Source organism: Cervus canadensis, chromosome 3 (genome assembly GCF_019320065.1).
Source record: "Cervus canadensis isolate Bull #8, Minnesota chromosome 3, ASM1932006v1, whole genome shotgun sequence".
In the NCBI taxonomy this organism is placed as follows: domain Eukaryota; kingdom Metazoa; phylum Chordata; class Mammalia; order Artiodactyla; family Cervidae; genus Cervus; species Cervus canadensis.
This window is the reverse complement of record NC_057388.1, coordinates 110,153,235-110,171,608: the sequence shown is the minus strand read 5'-3', so window position 1 is coordinate 110,171,608 and position 18,374 is coordinate 110,153,235. Positions and strand designations below refer to the sequence as shown.

Below are 18,374 nucleotides of genomic sequence, written 5' to 3'. Positions count from 1 at the left end.
AATAGCATTTAAACACTTAATTTATTCTTCAAATTAAGAAATTATACATTTTGTTTTGATAATGGTCATTGTCTTAAAAGTGTCATTCGGCTCCCCCACATTTAAAAGGATATTGCTAATTGTGGCCCGTCCCCCACGCCAGCCCAGAGCTCCAGTGACAGCGAACACCGGCCAGCACCTGCGTCCTCCGGCGAGTTCTCAGATGCTCCCCTCGCCAGGTCCCGATAAAGTGCCGAATCCCGAGAGGACCGCCCCGCCCCGCCCCGCCCCGGGCGCCCGCCCCCTGCACCGCAGCACCCGGAAGCGAGGGGGCGCGGCCCGGGCCGCAGTGCAAAGGCGCAGCGCCACTTTGGTTCAAGTGACTCGGGAGGGGCTGCGGGCCTCCTCCCCCAGCATCGCTCACGCGGGTCGCACACGCGCAGGAGCAGGACGGAGGCCACCACCCCCCCCCCACCCCGAAAGCTCTCCAGGCACGAGGTGGAGACAGAAAAGAAGAGAGTGAAGGACCCGCCTCACACACACCCACACACAGGAATGTCCAAACCATCACGATGCAGGTCAGCGGCAGACCGGGAACAAGCATGCTAGTCCCGTTCTGGGGAGATGGCTTAAAAAACACAAATAAAATATTACCATTGTTATCTATTTTCCAACCTAACCACTTTGGGAAAAGGCAGCAGGAAAAAAAAAAAAAAAGCCTTTAGTTTTAACAATGAGGCTTGTAAACAATTCAACCACACGAGAAGCAGTGGCCCCCAGAGGCCCGTGTCTCTGCAGACCGGAGGCAGGTCCGAGCAGCGCCCCCGCCAGGCGCCGGGTCGCCAGCTTGGGGGGCTCGTCTGCAGCAGAGCCAAAGCTTCATCTTTGGTTAATTTCACTGAGTTGCCACCAGTCTTAAAACTGTGCTCTTCTTGGCAAAATTACTATGTTAGCCACGTGGCACGTAACATCTGTTATTTTAAGTTATTTGAAAAGCAACGTCCATCTAAATAGGTGAGCACAACTTAATAAATCACTTAAAAATGCAGGGAGGGGTGGCGGGGAGAGACCCGGGAGAGCTGGGAGTCCGGCGCGCGCCCTGCTAGCCGGGGGCGCGCAGGCCCGGCCGTCTCCGCAGAGGGTGGGCCGCCGCCACGCGTCAGCTCAGCTCGAAGCCCGCGGCGCACTCGATGGCATACAGGAGCTTGCTCCGCAGCAGCGCCTCGTCCTGGAACTCGGGGAGCTTCAGCAGGTTCATGCAGGTGCTGGCTGTGGGCAGCCGCTCCAGGTCGGAGCCCCCGTTGTGGATGCAGAACGCGGGGTACAGCTCCTGCAAGACAGCGGACGCACGGCGCGGTCACCAAGCACGGCCTGCAGGGAGCCTTTCAGACTCAGCAGGAAGTGACGGCTGTTCTCGCCTGTCCCCACGGGGACACCCGCTTTTTCACTGCCCTCAAACTTGGCTCCAAGTTTCTACCCAATACTGTGTATGGGCTTCAGGCATAAAAAGGGACAGAGAACAGCGTGAATGCATGGGAGTGAATACAGAATCTTTTTGGTGAAAAGGCCTCTAAAGTTTTCATTTTTTTGCCTTTTAAAAATTAGTTTAAAATTTTAAAAGGTACAGGGTAAAGAGCGGAATGTATAAATAAACCTCTTTGCTGAAAACATGGGAAAAGCAGAGGTGCCTCTTCTCCAAGTGAACCACAAAGGGACCCGGGAGCAGGGGGAGGCGGCAGTCTCCGTCAAGGAGAGAAGGCGGCCCTTCTAAACACAGGACGTTGGGTGCTGGTGGCGCACTCACAAAGGGCGGTGTTGCCCGTGTCTTAGAACCACAGGGACATTCCTGGCGGGCAGTGGTTAAGGCACGACCTCCCAATGAAGGGTTTGGGGGTTCAAACTCTGGTTGGGGAACCAAGATCCCACATGCCATGTGGTGTGGCCAAAAAAAAAGGGGGGGGGGCCGGAATCTTAAATGGTTTTCAGAAATGTCACCGTAAATACTGGTACTGTTGTTCTAAAATCACTGTAGTGTTACATACAACTATTACATGAAAATTACATATAACTTATTGTAGGATCCTAGAATTTACCAGAGCAAGCAAATGAACTATTAATAATAGGAGCCAAGATTAATCACTGGTAGAGAGATCCAAATATACAATCAAAGAAATAAAAACCTCACACACCTGAATGTCAGTTGGAAAAAGTAGTGTGAACTTTGATGAATTTTTCTCTCAAGAAGAGAGCGCCCATGTCCCAGCTTTGTGCCCTGGAAAGGCCTGAACACAGTGACCTCCGGTGACAACGAGCAGGCCAAGGGCCCAGCCCTGCTCTCTACCAACTTGGTCTCCAGGAGAGGAACCAGGGCTTCTTGGAAAACATGTGATCCCGACATGGGCCAGGAGATGCACACAGCAAGTGTCACTATCCCATCACATCAGGAAGCAAGAAGCCACCCATAGCTGCTTGGGACTTATTTACAGACCCTGAGCCCACCGCCCACCTGCAGATGGGACATGGAAGATCAAAGGGAGGGGGTGCCATGGACTGAAAAAAGCAAATGCTAAAGGTTCAGAATGACAGTAAAACTAAAATGTACTGGCTGTCCCAAAAACGCTAGTTATCCCCCTCAATAACTGGTAAATGAGGAATAGTCAAGATTTACTCCATCTTTTCTGTACCAGCAGTCCTCACGGTAACCTAAGAGCTGATGAGAAAAAATAGCTTTTCTTTATAGAAAACCAGCTAGAAAGGAAGAAACGATACACCGGAACATGGGCGTTCTCAGGCCAGTGAAGAATGGTCTGGGCGGAGACCCTGCACAGGGACGGCCCAGCTCCTGGGTGCCAGGACGCCCACAGCAGGCACAGGCAGAGCAGTTACAGGACTGTTTTCTCTCATAACTAACCACAGCCCTCAGCTTTCTATAATGAAAATGTTAACTCTGTTACAAGGAAAAACATGAATAGTGTAACGAATAATTACTAACCACTGCCGAGGAGAACAGAGAACAAGGCTGGAGTGCCGCTCCTGCCTGGCAGGGACTCAGAGTGCCGGTCACCCCACGGGTGCCTGACCAGCGAAACCATGTTTCACCTGGACTCTGTCACCTACATGTTGAATTTAGCACACACTTTACAATGTGGGCGTGAGCGTGAGCACAGCCCACACACTACCTGCTCCATTTCTGCGCGCTTCTCCACTGCTGAGCATAAGCCTCGTCTCCGCAGTCTCCGTGGCAGGCAACACTGCTAAAACCGCTGTCTTTCCCCTAATTAGAATTTATGTGCCACTTTAAATGCCGCTTAAGATGTTTCAATAGAAACCAAAAGAGGAACAGAAAGAATATCTGTTGCATTTATTACTTAGCACTCTGAAGATGTTGAGGGAAACAATTTTCTCAGATGCTTGAATATATTAAAAACACATTTTTGAAACAGAAGGATTGCTGCACACGCAGTCAGTCAGTGCTCAATGGAAAGTCTGAAATACATTTTGCAGATATATGCCACATTTTACTGTTTCTTTCATAATGCTAATTGAATTTCCTACTTGGAGTCTCAAAACTTAAAAAAATGTTCTTCGTTGAAATCTGAGTCACGGGCACCATTCTGTGCATAACTAAGCAGAGTACAACGGGAATTTGCATTAATTCAGAGTGAGAAAAATCATCAATTTATTATGAGGCCTGATGGCAATTTAACAATTTTCTATAGCACTTTAATGATTTCTGCGTCTGTAACAGTCACATTCGTTAAGCATATTAAGCTTTAATTAGCTTCAGCAGATGCTGCTCTTCTCAGCAAACTGGCCATGAGCAGAGGCCTAACTTCCAGATTACGTGCGACCACCCTGGCTGCTGAGGGCGCTTCAGCCAAGAGCCGCTCTCTGCTTTCAAGTCTGAGTCTGCCACCCCGCCAGCAGGCACCCTGAGCGAACTGGGGAGCACACACATCACAGTGGTTTCCCCAAATCTGAGTCTAAGAATGACGTCAAAAGCACCGGAAAACACTTAATTAACCTCACATTTAATATGATTTCCAGGGACTTCCCTGCTGGCCCAGTGGTTAAGACTCTGAGCTCCCAAGGCAGGGGGCCCAGGCTCGATCCCTGGTCAGGGAACTAGATCCCACATGCTGCAACTAAGACCTGGTGCAGCCAAATAAATGAATAAATATTTAAAAAAAAAAAAAAAAAAAGAATAATGACATTAAAAAAAAAAATATATGATTTCCATCACTGAAAAAACCCCTGAAATAGGATGACTATTTCATGGCTTCCCAAAAATTATTTTTCATGGTATAATTATAACTCAATTATGATTATACGGGATCATCAACAGGCGACCAGAGAATTTTAACTGCAATTCTACTTGGGACTTGAAACAAGTCCCTCAGCTTTCCCACCCAAACCTGTAACACACAACTGGCTCCTCCACTGGCCAGAGCATCTGGACTCCTCAAGCCAGATTCCTCACTTTTACTAAAGCGAATGCCTTCCACTCAGCTCTCTGATGGAGCAGGTCCTCCAAACTTCCCTTCTTGAAACCACACACTCAGTTTTCTTCCAGGTTTAGTGTGGTTTTGAAACTGGAAGACACTATAAGCTTTGTCTCTCATTATAAATGTTACTGACAAAATTACCTAATCACACTAAAATCTTAATACATAAGGATTTAACTCATGTGACTATTTATACCACTAGACAATAGAAACTTCTGATCAATGGGAAAGCCTGTTATATTAACCCCATTTACATGAGCCACTGGGCACATCTCATCTGCACTCTTCCTGCTCTTTAAATCTTCCTACACAGCAAGATTTCCAGACTTCACTGCAAGCCTCAGAGGAACCAAAAAGCAGAGATGTGCTCCTGCAAGTTGCTGCCCAATTCTGACATCTGGTTCTGCAGATCAGGGCTTAAACCCATCCAGTCAATCCATCCATTTCTTTTGAGAAGAGGGGGGCTTATATCCCAAGCCAGAAGCATCACTAAGCCTCCCTGCCATTCTACTTGAGACTTCAGATGCTAACACAGGCCCCTCAGCTTTCCCACCCCCAGGCCTGTGACACCTGTCTGGTCTGGCTTGTACACAGCAGTTTTTTTCCAACTCAGTCCCAGGGTTTTCCTTCTAATACCTGCATTTCCTCTTTGCACGTTCACTGCTCTGACACTTCAGCCTGCTCTCATTTCTATGTTTTCTGCTTTATGAGTGTCCACATTAACTTTGTGTTCTGTTATCTGGTAAACACAGTTGGTTCTGGCTGTCCTGTTTCGCAGGCTTTATTTTCTCTCTCTGAGAATTTGGAAGACAGAGAAGAGACTCAGTTCTGCTAGTATCATTGAGCAATATTATTCACTAGTTGCTCACACTCACGTCTTTATTATTCACTGCTCCCCCACCTCCTGTGGAAACAGCATCACTGCACTTACGCCACAGCCCGCGCCCCATGTCTCTACTGCACTGTCCACGCCTTTATTTTATTTGGCTTAGTCGGGTCTTAAGTCTTAGCAGCACACGGGAGCCTTTGTTGCGGTACACGGGCTTAGCTGCCTTCCGGCATGTGGGGTCTTAGTTCCCCAACCAGGGATCAAACCCTTGGCCCTTGCATTGCAAGGCGGATTCTCAACCACTGGAGGACCAGGGACATTCCCACTGCTCTAGTTCTGGGACACTTTTTGGGACACTCTATTAAGCTATTAATGTCAATTAAAAAAAAACATTTTAAAGTGTAATTCACGTACTATAATATTTATTCATTTAAATGTAGTTTAAATTCAACTTCAGAATGCTGCCATTTCTCTGCCAAAGTTCTCCATTATCCACCCCTTTATTTTTTTTATCCACCCCTTTAAAGACATTTTGTGTAAAAGGAACCACAGAACCTCCAGTGTCTCACTCCCTTCACTGAGCACAACGTTCTCAATGTTCACACACAGGGCATCTGTATCAGCAATCCATTCCGTTTAATTTCCGAACACACCCCACTGCCTGGACAGACCACATTCCCTTTCTCCACGACCAGCTGTGGGCGGCTGCAGTTCTGTGAGCGCTGCGTGAATGTGTGAGGGTGTCTGCCTTGAGTACCCGTGTCCTGAGGCTGGAACTGCTCCAGTGCACTGAGGGGCATTCTCAGATAATGTGACTGGACCGCTGAAGACGGCACAGACCGGAGGGAACCGGCCGCTAACACGACGTGTGGCCTCAGACTGGGAAGCGCAAGGTCCACAGAGGACGCCGTGGGGCTGGAGCCACTGCAGGCGCCCCGACACCTGAGGGAAGGTGGAAACAGGTGGCTGGCCCCCTTCCTGAGCTGATTCGGGGGGGTCTGGGTGAGCCCTGACAATGTTTACCTGTAGCGACTTCTCAGGTGATGCTGAAGCTGCTGGTCTCATGATCATACTTGTGAACCAGAAGATTAGAAAATCTCAATCTATCATTGCACACTCCTTATTTTTGATTAATTTAATTGTGGTTTTTAAGAGAGATTGGTGTTTCAAGAAAAATGTGCAAGTAACATGATATTTTCAACTTGCTCCCAAATGATTCCAAAAAGAAATACATGAATACAGAATGACAAAACGAATGTGACACGATGTTAACAACTGGTCAACCTGGGCTGATAAGTTCTCTGTTCAATTCTTACAACTTTTCTACACATTGTAAGTAATTTCAAAGTAAAATAACTGACATATAACTCATCAATGAAAGGTTACTGGAAGGCAAATGTCAATCTGTGAGCTTCACAAGCACACCCAATGTACATGCTCCCCTAACCCGGCATCACTTCATGTTATATACAACCACTGTCTTTCTCTTTATTAAACCTAACTTCATTTCTTTTATATGAGTAAGGAAAACCCAAGCTGTTCCATGACCAATTTCAACTGATAAAAATATTCAGCCAATGTATGAGATCAACATGAACTACCAGAAATGACACACTAAGGCCAAGTAACGTGAAATGAAGTAACAGAGAAGCACTAAGAAAAGACCAACTCCTGCTCTTGTATCACTCCTGGCAACAGACACACGAGCATGTGGAGCCCACGCTCTCTCCAGCTGGGAAGGGAGGCCAGCCTGAGCTGCACAGACCCCAGGACTGGTGACGATGTCAGTGTCAGCCCACCCGGCTGCATGCTCACGTTTAAGCCTCGTCCCAGCGACACCCCAGCGAGGGGTCAGGACTGTGAACGCAGGAAAAAACCCAAATAAAACCAGCTCTAGGTACACAGATAACAGCCAATCCTTCAGTGACCAAGCTGAAACACTGGGTTAATGAGGCTACTGCTGCTGCTGCTGCTGAGGCGCTTCAGTCGTGTCCGACTCTGTGCGGCCCCATAGACGGCAGCCCACCAGGCTCCCCCGTCCCTGGGATTCTCCAGGCAAGAACCCTGGAATGGGCTGCCAGTTCCTTCTCCAATGCATGAAAGTGAAAAGTGAAAGTGAAGTCGCTCAGTCGTGTCCGACTCTGTGTGACCCCATAGACGGCAGCCCACCAGGCTCCCCTGTCCCTGGGATTCTCCAGGCAAGAACCCTGTAATGGGTTGCCAGTTCCTTCTCCAATGCATGAAAGTGAAAAGTGAAAGTGAAGTCGCTCAGTCGTGTCCGACTCTTCACAACCCCATGGACCGCAGCCTACCAGGCTCCTCCATCCATGGGATTTTCCAGGCAAGAGTACTGGAGTGGGGTGCCATTGCCTTCTCTGTAATGAGGCTACAGACACAGTAAAAAATAACAGCCTGGGCGCTGTGACCACTGCAGAAAACACTGTTCTCTGAACACGTTGTGTGCACACTGGCTCACTTGGCCCCTACTGCCCTGTCCCAAACACTGCTGGGCCCCGAGCCTGTGTACCTTAAACCCCAAGAGGGGGGGCCGGGAACAGCTGGTCACAAATTTGAGCAGTTTGCGCTTCTCCTCGTCTGTGAAGCCCTCCACGACTCTCCAGAAGACCTTGATCACGGGGTGCTCGGCAGAGTAGCCTCCTAGGACAAAGAGGAAGACATCTTCAGGAAAAACAAGGTGAGTGCAGAATCGGGGTTCTCCCTAAGGCAGCAGAGCAGCTCCTCTCTGTCGTGCCAGGCCAGGGTGGGGCAGCGGCTTGTGGCTTAAAGCCGATCCTGTCCTGGGGGACGATGGGCAAGGATGCAGGGGACAGAAGGATAAAGCACCAGAGGCCAGAGTGAGGAACAAACAAGATGGACTCTGGCAGAGAAACATGCTGCCAAGGATCTGAGCTTCCAGAGCTCTGCGAGGAGCTGAGACTCGACTTTGGCTGGGGAGCAAACTCTACATAACACAGGACTCGCATGATGGTCACGCACCTACAAATGGCAGACACACTGGGATTTTTATTTTTAACACAGCGAGTTATTTCACCAACACATCTTAGTATGTAAATTTATCACCCATCCTTCTGACAAGGTACAGACCATGGATACCAACCAACCCCAGCCCTCGATTAGACCAATGCTCTGAAGAGTAATATCTGCTACTTACAACTTTTAATCTAGTTAAGTGCTTCCTAAAACTAAAATAATTGCTATATATTGTTCCCTCACTGTTAATATACTATAGAAATATCATCAATAAAGTATCTTAAGTGTATTAATTGGCACCAAAATGAATATGGTAATACTTTAAACCTATTTACTGGAATAGGAACAGTTGAGATCGTTAAAGGTAAATGCAATCAGTGCAGACAGGATAATGCAAACAGGCCAAGACCACTTCTGGGCCAGGAAAGGCTGGACCGATGGGGAGGACAATGTGACCTTAGGTATTATCTCCCGGACATGAACATCAGAGCTCAATTTAGAGAAATACAAAAGAGCAATTACCGAAAGCGGAGATGCAAGCACATGTTTACATACACATCCGTTTCCAAAACCTTCTCAAAAGTGACCCTGGAGGAAAGGTGGGGTGATAGCACTCAACAGAACAGAGGGCTCTGGGTAGATGAGTCTGGATGGACTTTTTTAGCTGTGGTAAAAGACACATGATAAAATCTACCATTTCAGCCACTTTCAGGTGTGTGATCCCAGGCGCTGATCCCCCGCACACTGGCGTGCAGCCACCACCACCCTCTCATCCCAGGCAGACACTGAACGACCAGGAGGCCGGACTGCCCATGCCCTTCCCGGCCCCTGATGACTCTAGTCCCGTGTCTAGGAACCTGCCTCTTCTAGGCATTTCATGTAAGGTGAGTCCTACAATATACATCCTCTGTGTCTGTCATTATTTCACTTATCATAATGCTTTCAAGAGTTCATCCACATTGAAGCGTGTAACGAACATCATTCCTTCAAGACTTAATGACAGTCCCACCGTACGTCTATAGCATAATTCCTTATCCACCATCTCAGTGGATACTGGGGTTATTTCCAGCTTCTGGCTCCTGTGAACAACATCTCGTGAACACAGATGCTTCGACCCCTGTCTCCAATCCCCTTGGGTACAGAGCAGAGTTGTTGGTTCACAGAGTAAGTCCACGCTGAGCTTTCTGGGAACCACCGTTTCCCACAGATGCTACTTCACTTTTCCACCAGCAATGAATGAGGGCTCCGGTCTCACCACACCCTCACTAACACTTGTCTTCTGTGTGTGTGCCTCTCTCTTGGGCTCTGGTTTTCATTTCCCGAGTGGTTAGTGACACTGAACATCTTCTGGAGCATACCAGCCTTCGGTAGTATCTTCTTTGGCAAAGGTCTACTCAAGTCCTTTGCCCGTTGTTGAACCAGCCTGTCTGCCTATTGAGCTGTAAGGGTTCTTTATGCATTTTGGGTACCAGACCCTCACCAGATACATGATTTCCAAGTGTTTTCTCCAATTCTGAAGGCTGTCTTTTTACTTTCTTAATAATGTTCTTTGATGCATAAATCTAATTTTGATGAAGTTCTATTCATTTACCTTTCCTTTTTCTGGTTGTGCTTTCGGTGTCATATCTAAGAACTTACTGCCAAATCCAAGGTCATGAGGTGTTATCCCTGTGTTCTCCTAAGACTTTTATGGTTTTAGGTACCAAGGTTCTTGAGGCATTTTGAGTTAATTTTTGTATATGGTGTGACTTGTGGGTACAGCTTCATTCTTATGCAAAAATCCAGTTGTTCTACAATTAACTTTTTATATAACTGTAAACTTTCCCAAAGAAGTTCTAAATTTTACATTGCTACCAGTCAAGAGAGCTCAAATTTCTTCACATATTAACACTAAGTATTGCTATCTTTTTGATCAGTCATTCTAGTGGGTATGTAGTAGTATCACAGTACAATTTAATTTGCATTTCTTTAATGATTAATAGTGTTCATGTGCTTATTTGCTTACCAGATATTTGTATATATCTTAAGTGGAACACTTTTTTGGTTTTTTTGGCCCATGTTTTAAAAATCAATTGTTTATCTTTTTATTGAGTTGTAGAAGTTCTTGATACACAGGAACAGAAGCCATTATTAGATACATTACTTGAAAATATTTTCTCTTAACCTGTGGCTTGTTTTTTCACTTTTTTGATGGTATTTTTTTGAAGCACAAAATGTTTAATTTTGAGGATGTCCAAATTTTTATCCATTTCTTTTTTCTAGACCATGCTTTTGGTGTACAACTAAAAACTCTGCCTAGTTCAAAAGTCATGAGAACTTTCTCCTATGTTCTTCCAGGAGTTTTACAGCTCTGGCTTTTAACGACAGGCCTCTGATCCTGTTGAACTCACTCCTGCACACTGTGTGAGGTCAGGTCTAAGCACTTCTTCTCCAAGTGCTCACCATTCCAGCACCAGTGAGCTGCCGAAAGTCACTGGCTGTAAATCTAAGGATTTGTTTCTGTTTCCCCATTACTTTCCATCGAGCAGTGTGCCTATCACTGTGGCGATTCCACGACATCTTTTTTTAAATACTCTTGCGTATTTTCGTCTGTGCTGGGTCTTCGCTGCTGCACACCGGCCTCCTCCAGCCGCAGAGCGGGGGTTGCTCCCCAGCTGCAGTGCGCCTCTTGCTGCAGTGGCTCTCTAGTTGCAGAGCATGGGCTCCAGCACTTGTGCTGCACAGGCTGCATCGCTGCATGGCACGTCAAACCTTCCTGGACCAGGGACGGAACTGGACGCCTGCTGTACCGGCAGGTGGACTGTTTACTACTGAGCCACCAGGGAAGCCCCTATCAGCTCAGTTCAGTCACTCAGTCGTGTCTGACTCTTTGCGACCCCATGGACTGCAGCACGCCAGGCCTCCCTGTCCATCACCAACTCCCAGAGCTTGCTCAAACTCATGTCCCTCGAGTGGGTGATGCCATCCAACCGTCTCATCCTCTGTCGTCCCCTTCTCCTCCCGCCTTCAATCTTTCCCAGCATCAGGGTCTTTTCCAATGAGTCAGTTCCTTGCACGAGGTGGCCAAAGTATTGGAGTTTCAGCTTCAGCATCAGTCCTTCCAATGAATATTCAGGACTGACTTCCTTTTGGATGGACTGGTTGGACCTCCCTGCAGTCCAAGGGATTCTCAAGAGTCTTCTCCAACACCACAGTTGAAAAGCATCAATTCTTCGGCACTTTCTTTATAGTCCAGCTCTCACATTCATACATGACTACTGGAAAACCATAGCTTTGACTAGACAGACCTGTGTTCACAAGGTAATGTCTCTGCTTTTTAATATGCTGTCTAGGTTGATCATAGCTTTTCTTCCAAGGAGCGTCTTTTAATTTCATGCCTGCAGCCATGATCTGTAGTGATTTTGGAGACCAAAAAAACAGAGTCTGTCACTGTTTCCATTGTTTCCCCACCTATTTGCCATGAAGTGATGGGACCGGATGCAATGATTTTAGTTTTCTGAATGCTGAGTTTTAACCCAACCTTTTCACTCTCCTCTTTCACTTTCATTAAGACGATCTTTAGTTCTTTGCTTTCTGCCATAAGGGTGGTTTCATCTGCATATCTGAGATTATTGATATTTCTCCCAGCAATCTTGATTCCAGCTTGTGCTTCATCCAGCCTGGCATTTCACATGATGTATTCTGCATATAAGTTAAATAAGCAGGGTGACAATATACAGCCTTGACGTACTCCTTTCCTGATTTGGAACCCGTCTGTTTTTCCATGTCTAGTTCTAACTGTTGCTTCTTGACCTGCATACAGTTTTCTCAGGAGGCAGGCAAGGTGGGCAGGTATTCCCATCTCTTTAAGAATTCTCCACAGTTTGTTGTACTCCACACAGTTAAAGGCTTTGGCGTAATCAATAAAGCAGAAATAGATGTTTTTCTGGAACTCTTGCTTTTTCTATGATCTAACAGATGTTGGCAATTTGATCTCTGTCTTTTCTAAATCCAGCTTGAACATCTGGAAGTTCACAGTTCACGTACTCTTGAAGACTGGCTTGGAGAATTTTAAGCATTACTTTGCTAGTGTGTGAGATGAGTACAATTGTGCAGTACTTTGAACATTCTTTGGAAAACCCTATAGTAAGTTTTAAATCAGAGTGTTAGTCCTTCAACTTTGTTCCTACAAAATGTTTTGACTATTTTAGGTCCTTTACATTTCCATATAAATTAAAAAATCAGTCTGTTGGCTTTTACCAAAAAAACCTGAAAATACTAGAATAACAGACTATAATTAAGGAAAAGACACCAAAATAACAGTACTTGTTTTTTTGTTTGTTTTTTTGTCTTTTTTTTTTTTTAATTGCATTTACTTGGCATTTGCTGCTGATGGCAATATGGTTTTGTTCTTTTTGGACACATTACTCTTAGAATCTACACTTTGATTACTTGATTACTCCTAGAATCTACACCATTTGCTTTGCTTGGTGACAGGAGCCAATGCTGTAATTGGTTCATTACTCTGCCATCCTAAGACTGCTGCCTTTAGAACTGCAAGACATTCCTGACAACCTCAACATAGTGGCTATCCGGGGGCGGCTTTCTCTGACTCCCAGGCTGCAGGAACTTCTTAATGGTAGGAATGTTGCTGATTCTTGTCTTAAATTCCTTTAGCAGAGGGAAGTCGGAAAGAACAGAAGCATCAAGTTCTTCCACCATTAAAATAGCTTCCAGGAGCTGTATGTCTGCCCAGCGGAATTTGTTGCCAACGAGAAAATCCTCTCCGTGGTCTTTCAAAATCTTTTCAAAGACCGGGAAGTGCTGGGTTTTGGCTTTCTTCACGACTAAAGCCAGGCTCTCCTCTTTTCCCTCCGGGGGTTTGAACGCAGCCAGCGCCACCATCGTCATGAGGTCCAGGGTGCCCTCGGCGTACATGTCGATCCTGACTGTCTCCTTCGGGTCCTTCCCATGCAAGTTGTACTTGGTAGCAAGGTAGCTGAGGATGGCTCTTGTCTGTGTCAGCTCCATTCCATCAATTTCAACCAGAGGCACCTGGCCGAAAAGCAGGCGTCCGTCCTTCTGCAACTTCTCATGTTGTTCTCTTGTTTCAAGAAATTCTTCTTCAAACTCCACACCAGCTGCAGCCAGCAGCCAGCGGATAGACTCCATCCTGCCTCGGCCACAGAAGTACCAGAGCTTTGGTTTGGCCTCCATGACTGCTGGCTTTCTTGTCTCTTCCTGGCTCTCCTCTCTGGGGAACAGTACTTGTTTGAAGCAGAATTTTTTTTTTTCCATTGCCCTCAAATATGTAAAGTAGAGTTAACGGGACTTCACTGGCGGTCCAGTGGTTAAGACTCCATGAGATCACTGCAGACAGCACTACTCTGTGTTGATCTCTGATCAGTGAGGGCTGCTCTTTGTTGTGGGGCATGGGCTTCTCACTGCTGTGGCTTCTCCTGTTGTGGTGTGTGGACTTCAGTAGTTGTGCAGCACAAGCTAAGCTGCTCCACAGCATGTGGGACCTTCCCAGCTCAGGGACTGAACCCATGTCCCCTGCAATGGCAGGCAGATTCTTATCTACCTCACCACCAGGGAAGTCAAACTTTAATCAAAAGTAAATATCTTGACAAGGCTCAATTCTTATTTTCTTTTACTGTTAGTGGTCTTATTTTTTTTTTTGCAGGGGGAGGGGGGCTTAGCACTGTTTTTCAAAGCAGAAGACTGGACACAACCCAACGGCCATAAGTAGAGGCTTAAGAGGGCTTCCCAGGTGGCACTAGTGGTAAAGAACCTGCCTGACAATGCCAGGAGACATTAAGAAAATGAGATTCAATCCCTGAGAAGATCTCCTAGAGGAGAAAATGGCAATGTACTCCACTATTCTTGCCTGGAGAATCCCATGGACGGAGGAGCCTTGTGGACTATGGTCCACATGGTCACAAAGAGACCAGAATGAAGTGACTTAGCACAGCACGCAGTGGCTTAAGAGGATAAGCTATGAAGAGAAAAAAAGCAGGATGCGGAATAGTGTGCACAAACAAAGAAAACAAGAATGGAGTTTGCACTTGTGTATAAACATGTAAAGACGCCAAGCACAGTGGTTACTCATAATGGGCACAGGCAGGGGAGGAATGGACAGGGGAGGAAACAGGAAGTGGATTTCACTGTAACCTCATATTGCCTGGGTGTTAAACCATGTGAACAAACTGCCCATATAAAGAAGCACATTAGAATTACTTTGGAAATACGACCATCGATAACATATTCAGGAATAATAAACAAGTAGTGATAACATACCTGAATAGTTTGTAAAGGATTTTAGGTCCTCCAAACTTATGGGAACTTGTGCACCAGAAATCAACACCTAAAAAAAACATTCACGTTATAAAACTTGAGGTGGATTTTAAGAAAGATTTTCATGTCAGGAAAAAACTGTGTCCCCAAGCACAAGAAGTGGACCTGGATCTCCTGCTGGTCGAACATCCGCAGCCACTCCAGGCTCACCACGTTGGCCAGGCCCTGCCGGAATGCCAGGCAGTGTGGGCGGATCTGCCGGTTCAGCCGGTAGTCGGCCACCAGGTGGATATACGCAATGCGATTGGCACTGGTCACTGGGATGTCCTTCCCACCAGATTTCAGTTCAACTACCTGTGGATTTAAAACAAGAGTTGGAAATGTCTCTGAGTATGGCCACCGGGCAAAACGAGAGCAGGAAACACTTATTTCAAGGGAACTTGACTGTGTTGCTCCGAACATGAACATTTTAGTGAAAGGTGTGTAACCAGCACACATGACCTCATAGACAGGGAAGAGTCCTCTGATGGGGCTCTCCAGAGCTCGGCATCCTACTCTGCATCTAAACTCACTAACCACCCCTGCTTTCTGCAAAGTCCTGAGGGACGATGTTACAATGCAATCATGGCATTTCATTACAAAAGAAATTAGAGATCACAAAGGGCAAAGATACGAACCAAACGATCAGCAAGGATCAGAAGGGCTTCACTGTGGAGAAAAGGCAGTGTTAAGGAATTAATGCCATAGAGACGGGGACTCATGTGTGCACAGGCAGCATACATCCCCTTTGGATTTCTATGACTACTGTTCAGTTCAGTTGCTCAGTCCTATCCAACTTTTTGCGACCCCATGAACCGCAGCACGCCAGGCCTCCCTGTCCATCACCAACTTGCGAAGTTCACCCAAACCCATGTCCACTGAGTCGGTGATACCATCCAACCATCTCATCCTCTGTCCTCCCCTTCTCCTCCTGCTCTCAATCTTTCCCAGCATCAGGGTCTTTTCTTTTCTTTTTTTTTTTTTTTAGTTCTACCACTTTATTGCTACCAACCCATTTCCGTCCACCCTTGTGCACACATGCTCAGTCATGTAATCCCATGGACTTCAGCCCGCCAGACTCCTCTGTCCATGGACTTTTCCAGGCAAGAATACTGGAGTGGGTTGCCATTTCCTTCTCCAGCATCAGGGTCTTTTCAAATAAGTCAGCTCTTCGAATCAGGTGGCGGTACAGTACTGCAGATATGATACGGAGGGCAGTGGTCATCATCAGGCACAACTGGTTAGTCCATTTCTGATGCACCTGCAGGCATTTGACAGAACTTCTGCATCGCTGCACAGGGACACACACACTTGGTCGAGTGCAGGGTCAGGACCCCGCGGACCGTCCCTGAGGTACAGTGGGGAGGAGGAGCCAGACTCGGGCACCCTGCCCCCACTTCAGTACATGCCACCGAGGAGTCCCTTGGCCCCCAAAGCCCGCTGTCGTTGAGGTGGTACCTTGTCCATCTTGGGGCTGGGATTATGTGAACGCACACAAGCAAAGCTGACTAACGAAACTCCAGACGACTAGACACGTCCGCCTGACTTACAACGGTAGACTTGTAGAACCCGGGTCTGCCGGAGCCCACTCTCGGGGATGAGGACGAGGCAGTCTCCGCCAAGGATAAAGAAACACAGGCACACCTGAAACCCTGAACACTGCCAGGGCGTGGACAGAGCACAGGGGCGGCTGCCAGCGGTGGTACTGAGCAGGGCTCAGACCACTGGTGAGCGGGGAGGGGGCGGGGGTGCCTGGGGTGAGAGCGGAGGAGCGCTCGACACCTTCCCGCACCACGGTTTCCTTCTCTGCCTTGGGCCTCTGGGGAGCCGTTGTATTCCAGGGGCAGCCCAAACACGCCTGCTCCCTCTGAGGGACAGTATTTCACCTTATTTTTTTTTTTAACTGTCACTTTACAGAAATGGTACTTTAGAACCTGCTGAAAGCTCTACCTAAATGGTCCTGTGGGAAGGTTACACAGCCACGTGTGGTGAAAGCCGCCCGCAGGGTCTGACGACACCTCACCGCTCCAGATTCGCGCTCTAAGCGCCGGAAGTGCGAGGTCTGACAAGGCGCCAGGTGGGGGTGGGGGGGCCACCTCTCACAGCCCGCTGTCACTCGAGCCGCGACGCTGGCAGCTCTGGGTTACAGCTGAGACAGCCTGGATCACAGGCAGGCAGGTACTAAAGGGGGTGGTGCCCGTGGTCTGGAACACAGAGGCCCCCCAGCCCCGTTACCAGCAGCGTCTCCGACAACTTTAAAGTGGTGACTCTGGTGGTTCAAACTTGCCTCTCAGGCTGCACCTTTCAGGCATCATGTCACAGCTCTCCTTGGGAGCTCCGTTCTGAGGAGCACCTGCAGCCTGGAATGTCTGCACGCTGCTTCCTTCAGGACGCGCAGGGGCCGTCACCGCCACGCACACGCAGCCGCCGTCACGTATGCGCCGCCGCCGTCACGCAATGCAGGGGCAGTCACGCACGCACAGGGGCCACTGCGTACGCATCGTCGCCATCATGCAGGCGCAGGCGCTTGCCCCACCCTCCCGGCACCCCGTCCCTGCTGGAAGAGCTAGGGTGAACGACTCGCCCAAGGGCACACAGCAAAGCAGCAAAACCCGGGCTTTAACCAAGGTCTCGTGACTCAAGTTCGATGCTTTTCCACAGAACAGATGATGATTTATGGATCCATCTTAAACCCTGAGTATTCTCCTCAAGGGAGATATGTGTATAAATCAGTGATCTGAAATTTCATGTTCGTTTTTAAGTAGGCTAACAAGCAGCCATATTGATTAAAGAAAAAAAAAATTGAGCGCAACATCATTATTCTAAAAGGGAAGATTCATTAACATAAGCTGCTAACATAATGAAGTATTTGCATACTACCAATCTTTAAATCATGACATTTTATAAACCTAAACCTCTATCAGAGAACTAGGTTTTTATATATGTTTCTACAGAAATCCATATGATCTCTCCCCAAATTAGGTACTTTACCAGTGACTCTAATTTTTCCAATTAGACTCTTTAGTATAATTATTCTTATGCATTATCATCTATAATCTCTACTCAGTGGGAATTTCTATGAATAATTGGAACATCTTCACACATTCACTTTTAACAGATTACAGTATTATCAGTGGCACTTTAATGGAACACTTACATATGCGACATTCCACCATTACCATCTATTTCAGAAGGGAAATGGGAAACACCCCATTAGCAAAGGCCTCAGACAGGTCCTTAATACAGCCCAGGGCCCAGAGCTTTCCTGCCCAAGACATCCACTAGGTGGGGCCAGGGGGCAGCAACACTGCACGCTGACATTTCCTTCTGACGGTGATCAACCCTGTCTTCAAAAACCTTTCACTTTTTGTTGCAATGGTGAATGGTATTGTTTCCTTCATTTCTCTTTCTGTTTTTTCATTGTTAGTATATAGGAATGCAAGGGATTTCTGTGTGTTAATTTTATATCCTGCAACTTTACTATATTCATTGATTAGCTCTAGTAATTTTCTGGAAGAGTCGTCAGAGTTTTCTATGTAGAGGATCATGTCATCTGCAAACAGTGAGAGTTTCACTTCTTCTTTTCCTCTCTGGATTCCTTTTACTTCTTTTTCTGCTCTGATTGCTGTGGCCAAAACTTCCAACACTATGTTGAATAGTAGTGGTGAGAGTGGGCACCCTTGTCTTGTTCCTGATTTCAGGGGAAATGCTTTCAATTTTTCACCATTGAGGGTGATGCTTGCTGTGGGTTTGTC

At 47.1% G+C, this 18,374-nt stretch overlaps 2 protein-coding genes across 3 annotated transcripts in view; both read right to left on the bottom strand.

The window, feature by feature from the left end:
* Positions 1-2: 2 nt before the first annotated feature.
* The window catches only part of UBE3C (ubiquitin protein ligase E3C), a 115,881-nt gene continuing 97,509 nt past the window's right edge, over positions 3-18,374 (bottom strand). For both annotated transcript variants that reach the window (XM_043463991.1, XM_043463992.1), the window contains exons 20-23: positions 14,746-14,934; positions 14,584-14,650; positions 7,841-7,971; positions 3-1,309 (exon numbers count right to left, since the gene is read on the bottom strand). In XM_043463991.1, the coding sequence (XP_043319926.1) occupies positions 1,139-1,309; positions 7,841-7,971; positions 14,584-14,650; positions 14,746-14,934 (558 nt within the window). In that variant the 3' untranslated portion in view covers positions 3-1,138. The remainder of the gene's footprint in view (positions 1,310-7,840; positions 7,972-14,583; positions 14,651-14,745; positions 14,935-18,374) is intronic.
* Positions 12,310-14,577, bottom strand: LOC122438812 (glutathione S-transferase alpha-4-like). Its single transcript, XM_043463994.1, has one exon. It carries the CDS (start codon positions 13,579-13,581, stop codon positions 12,832-12,834), a length of 750 nt encoding a protein of 249 aa, XP_043319929.1. The 5' UTR covers positions 13,582-14,577; the 3' UTR covers positions 12,310-12,831.

What these genes read in the sequence shown, in the direction of transcription:
- LOC122438812 (XM_043463994.1), bottom strand. Translation starts at nt 13,581, where the DNA reads ATGGAAAAAAAAAAATTCTGCTTCAAACAAGTACTGTTCCCCAGAGAG.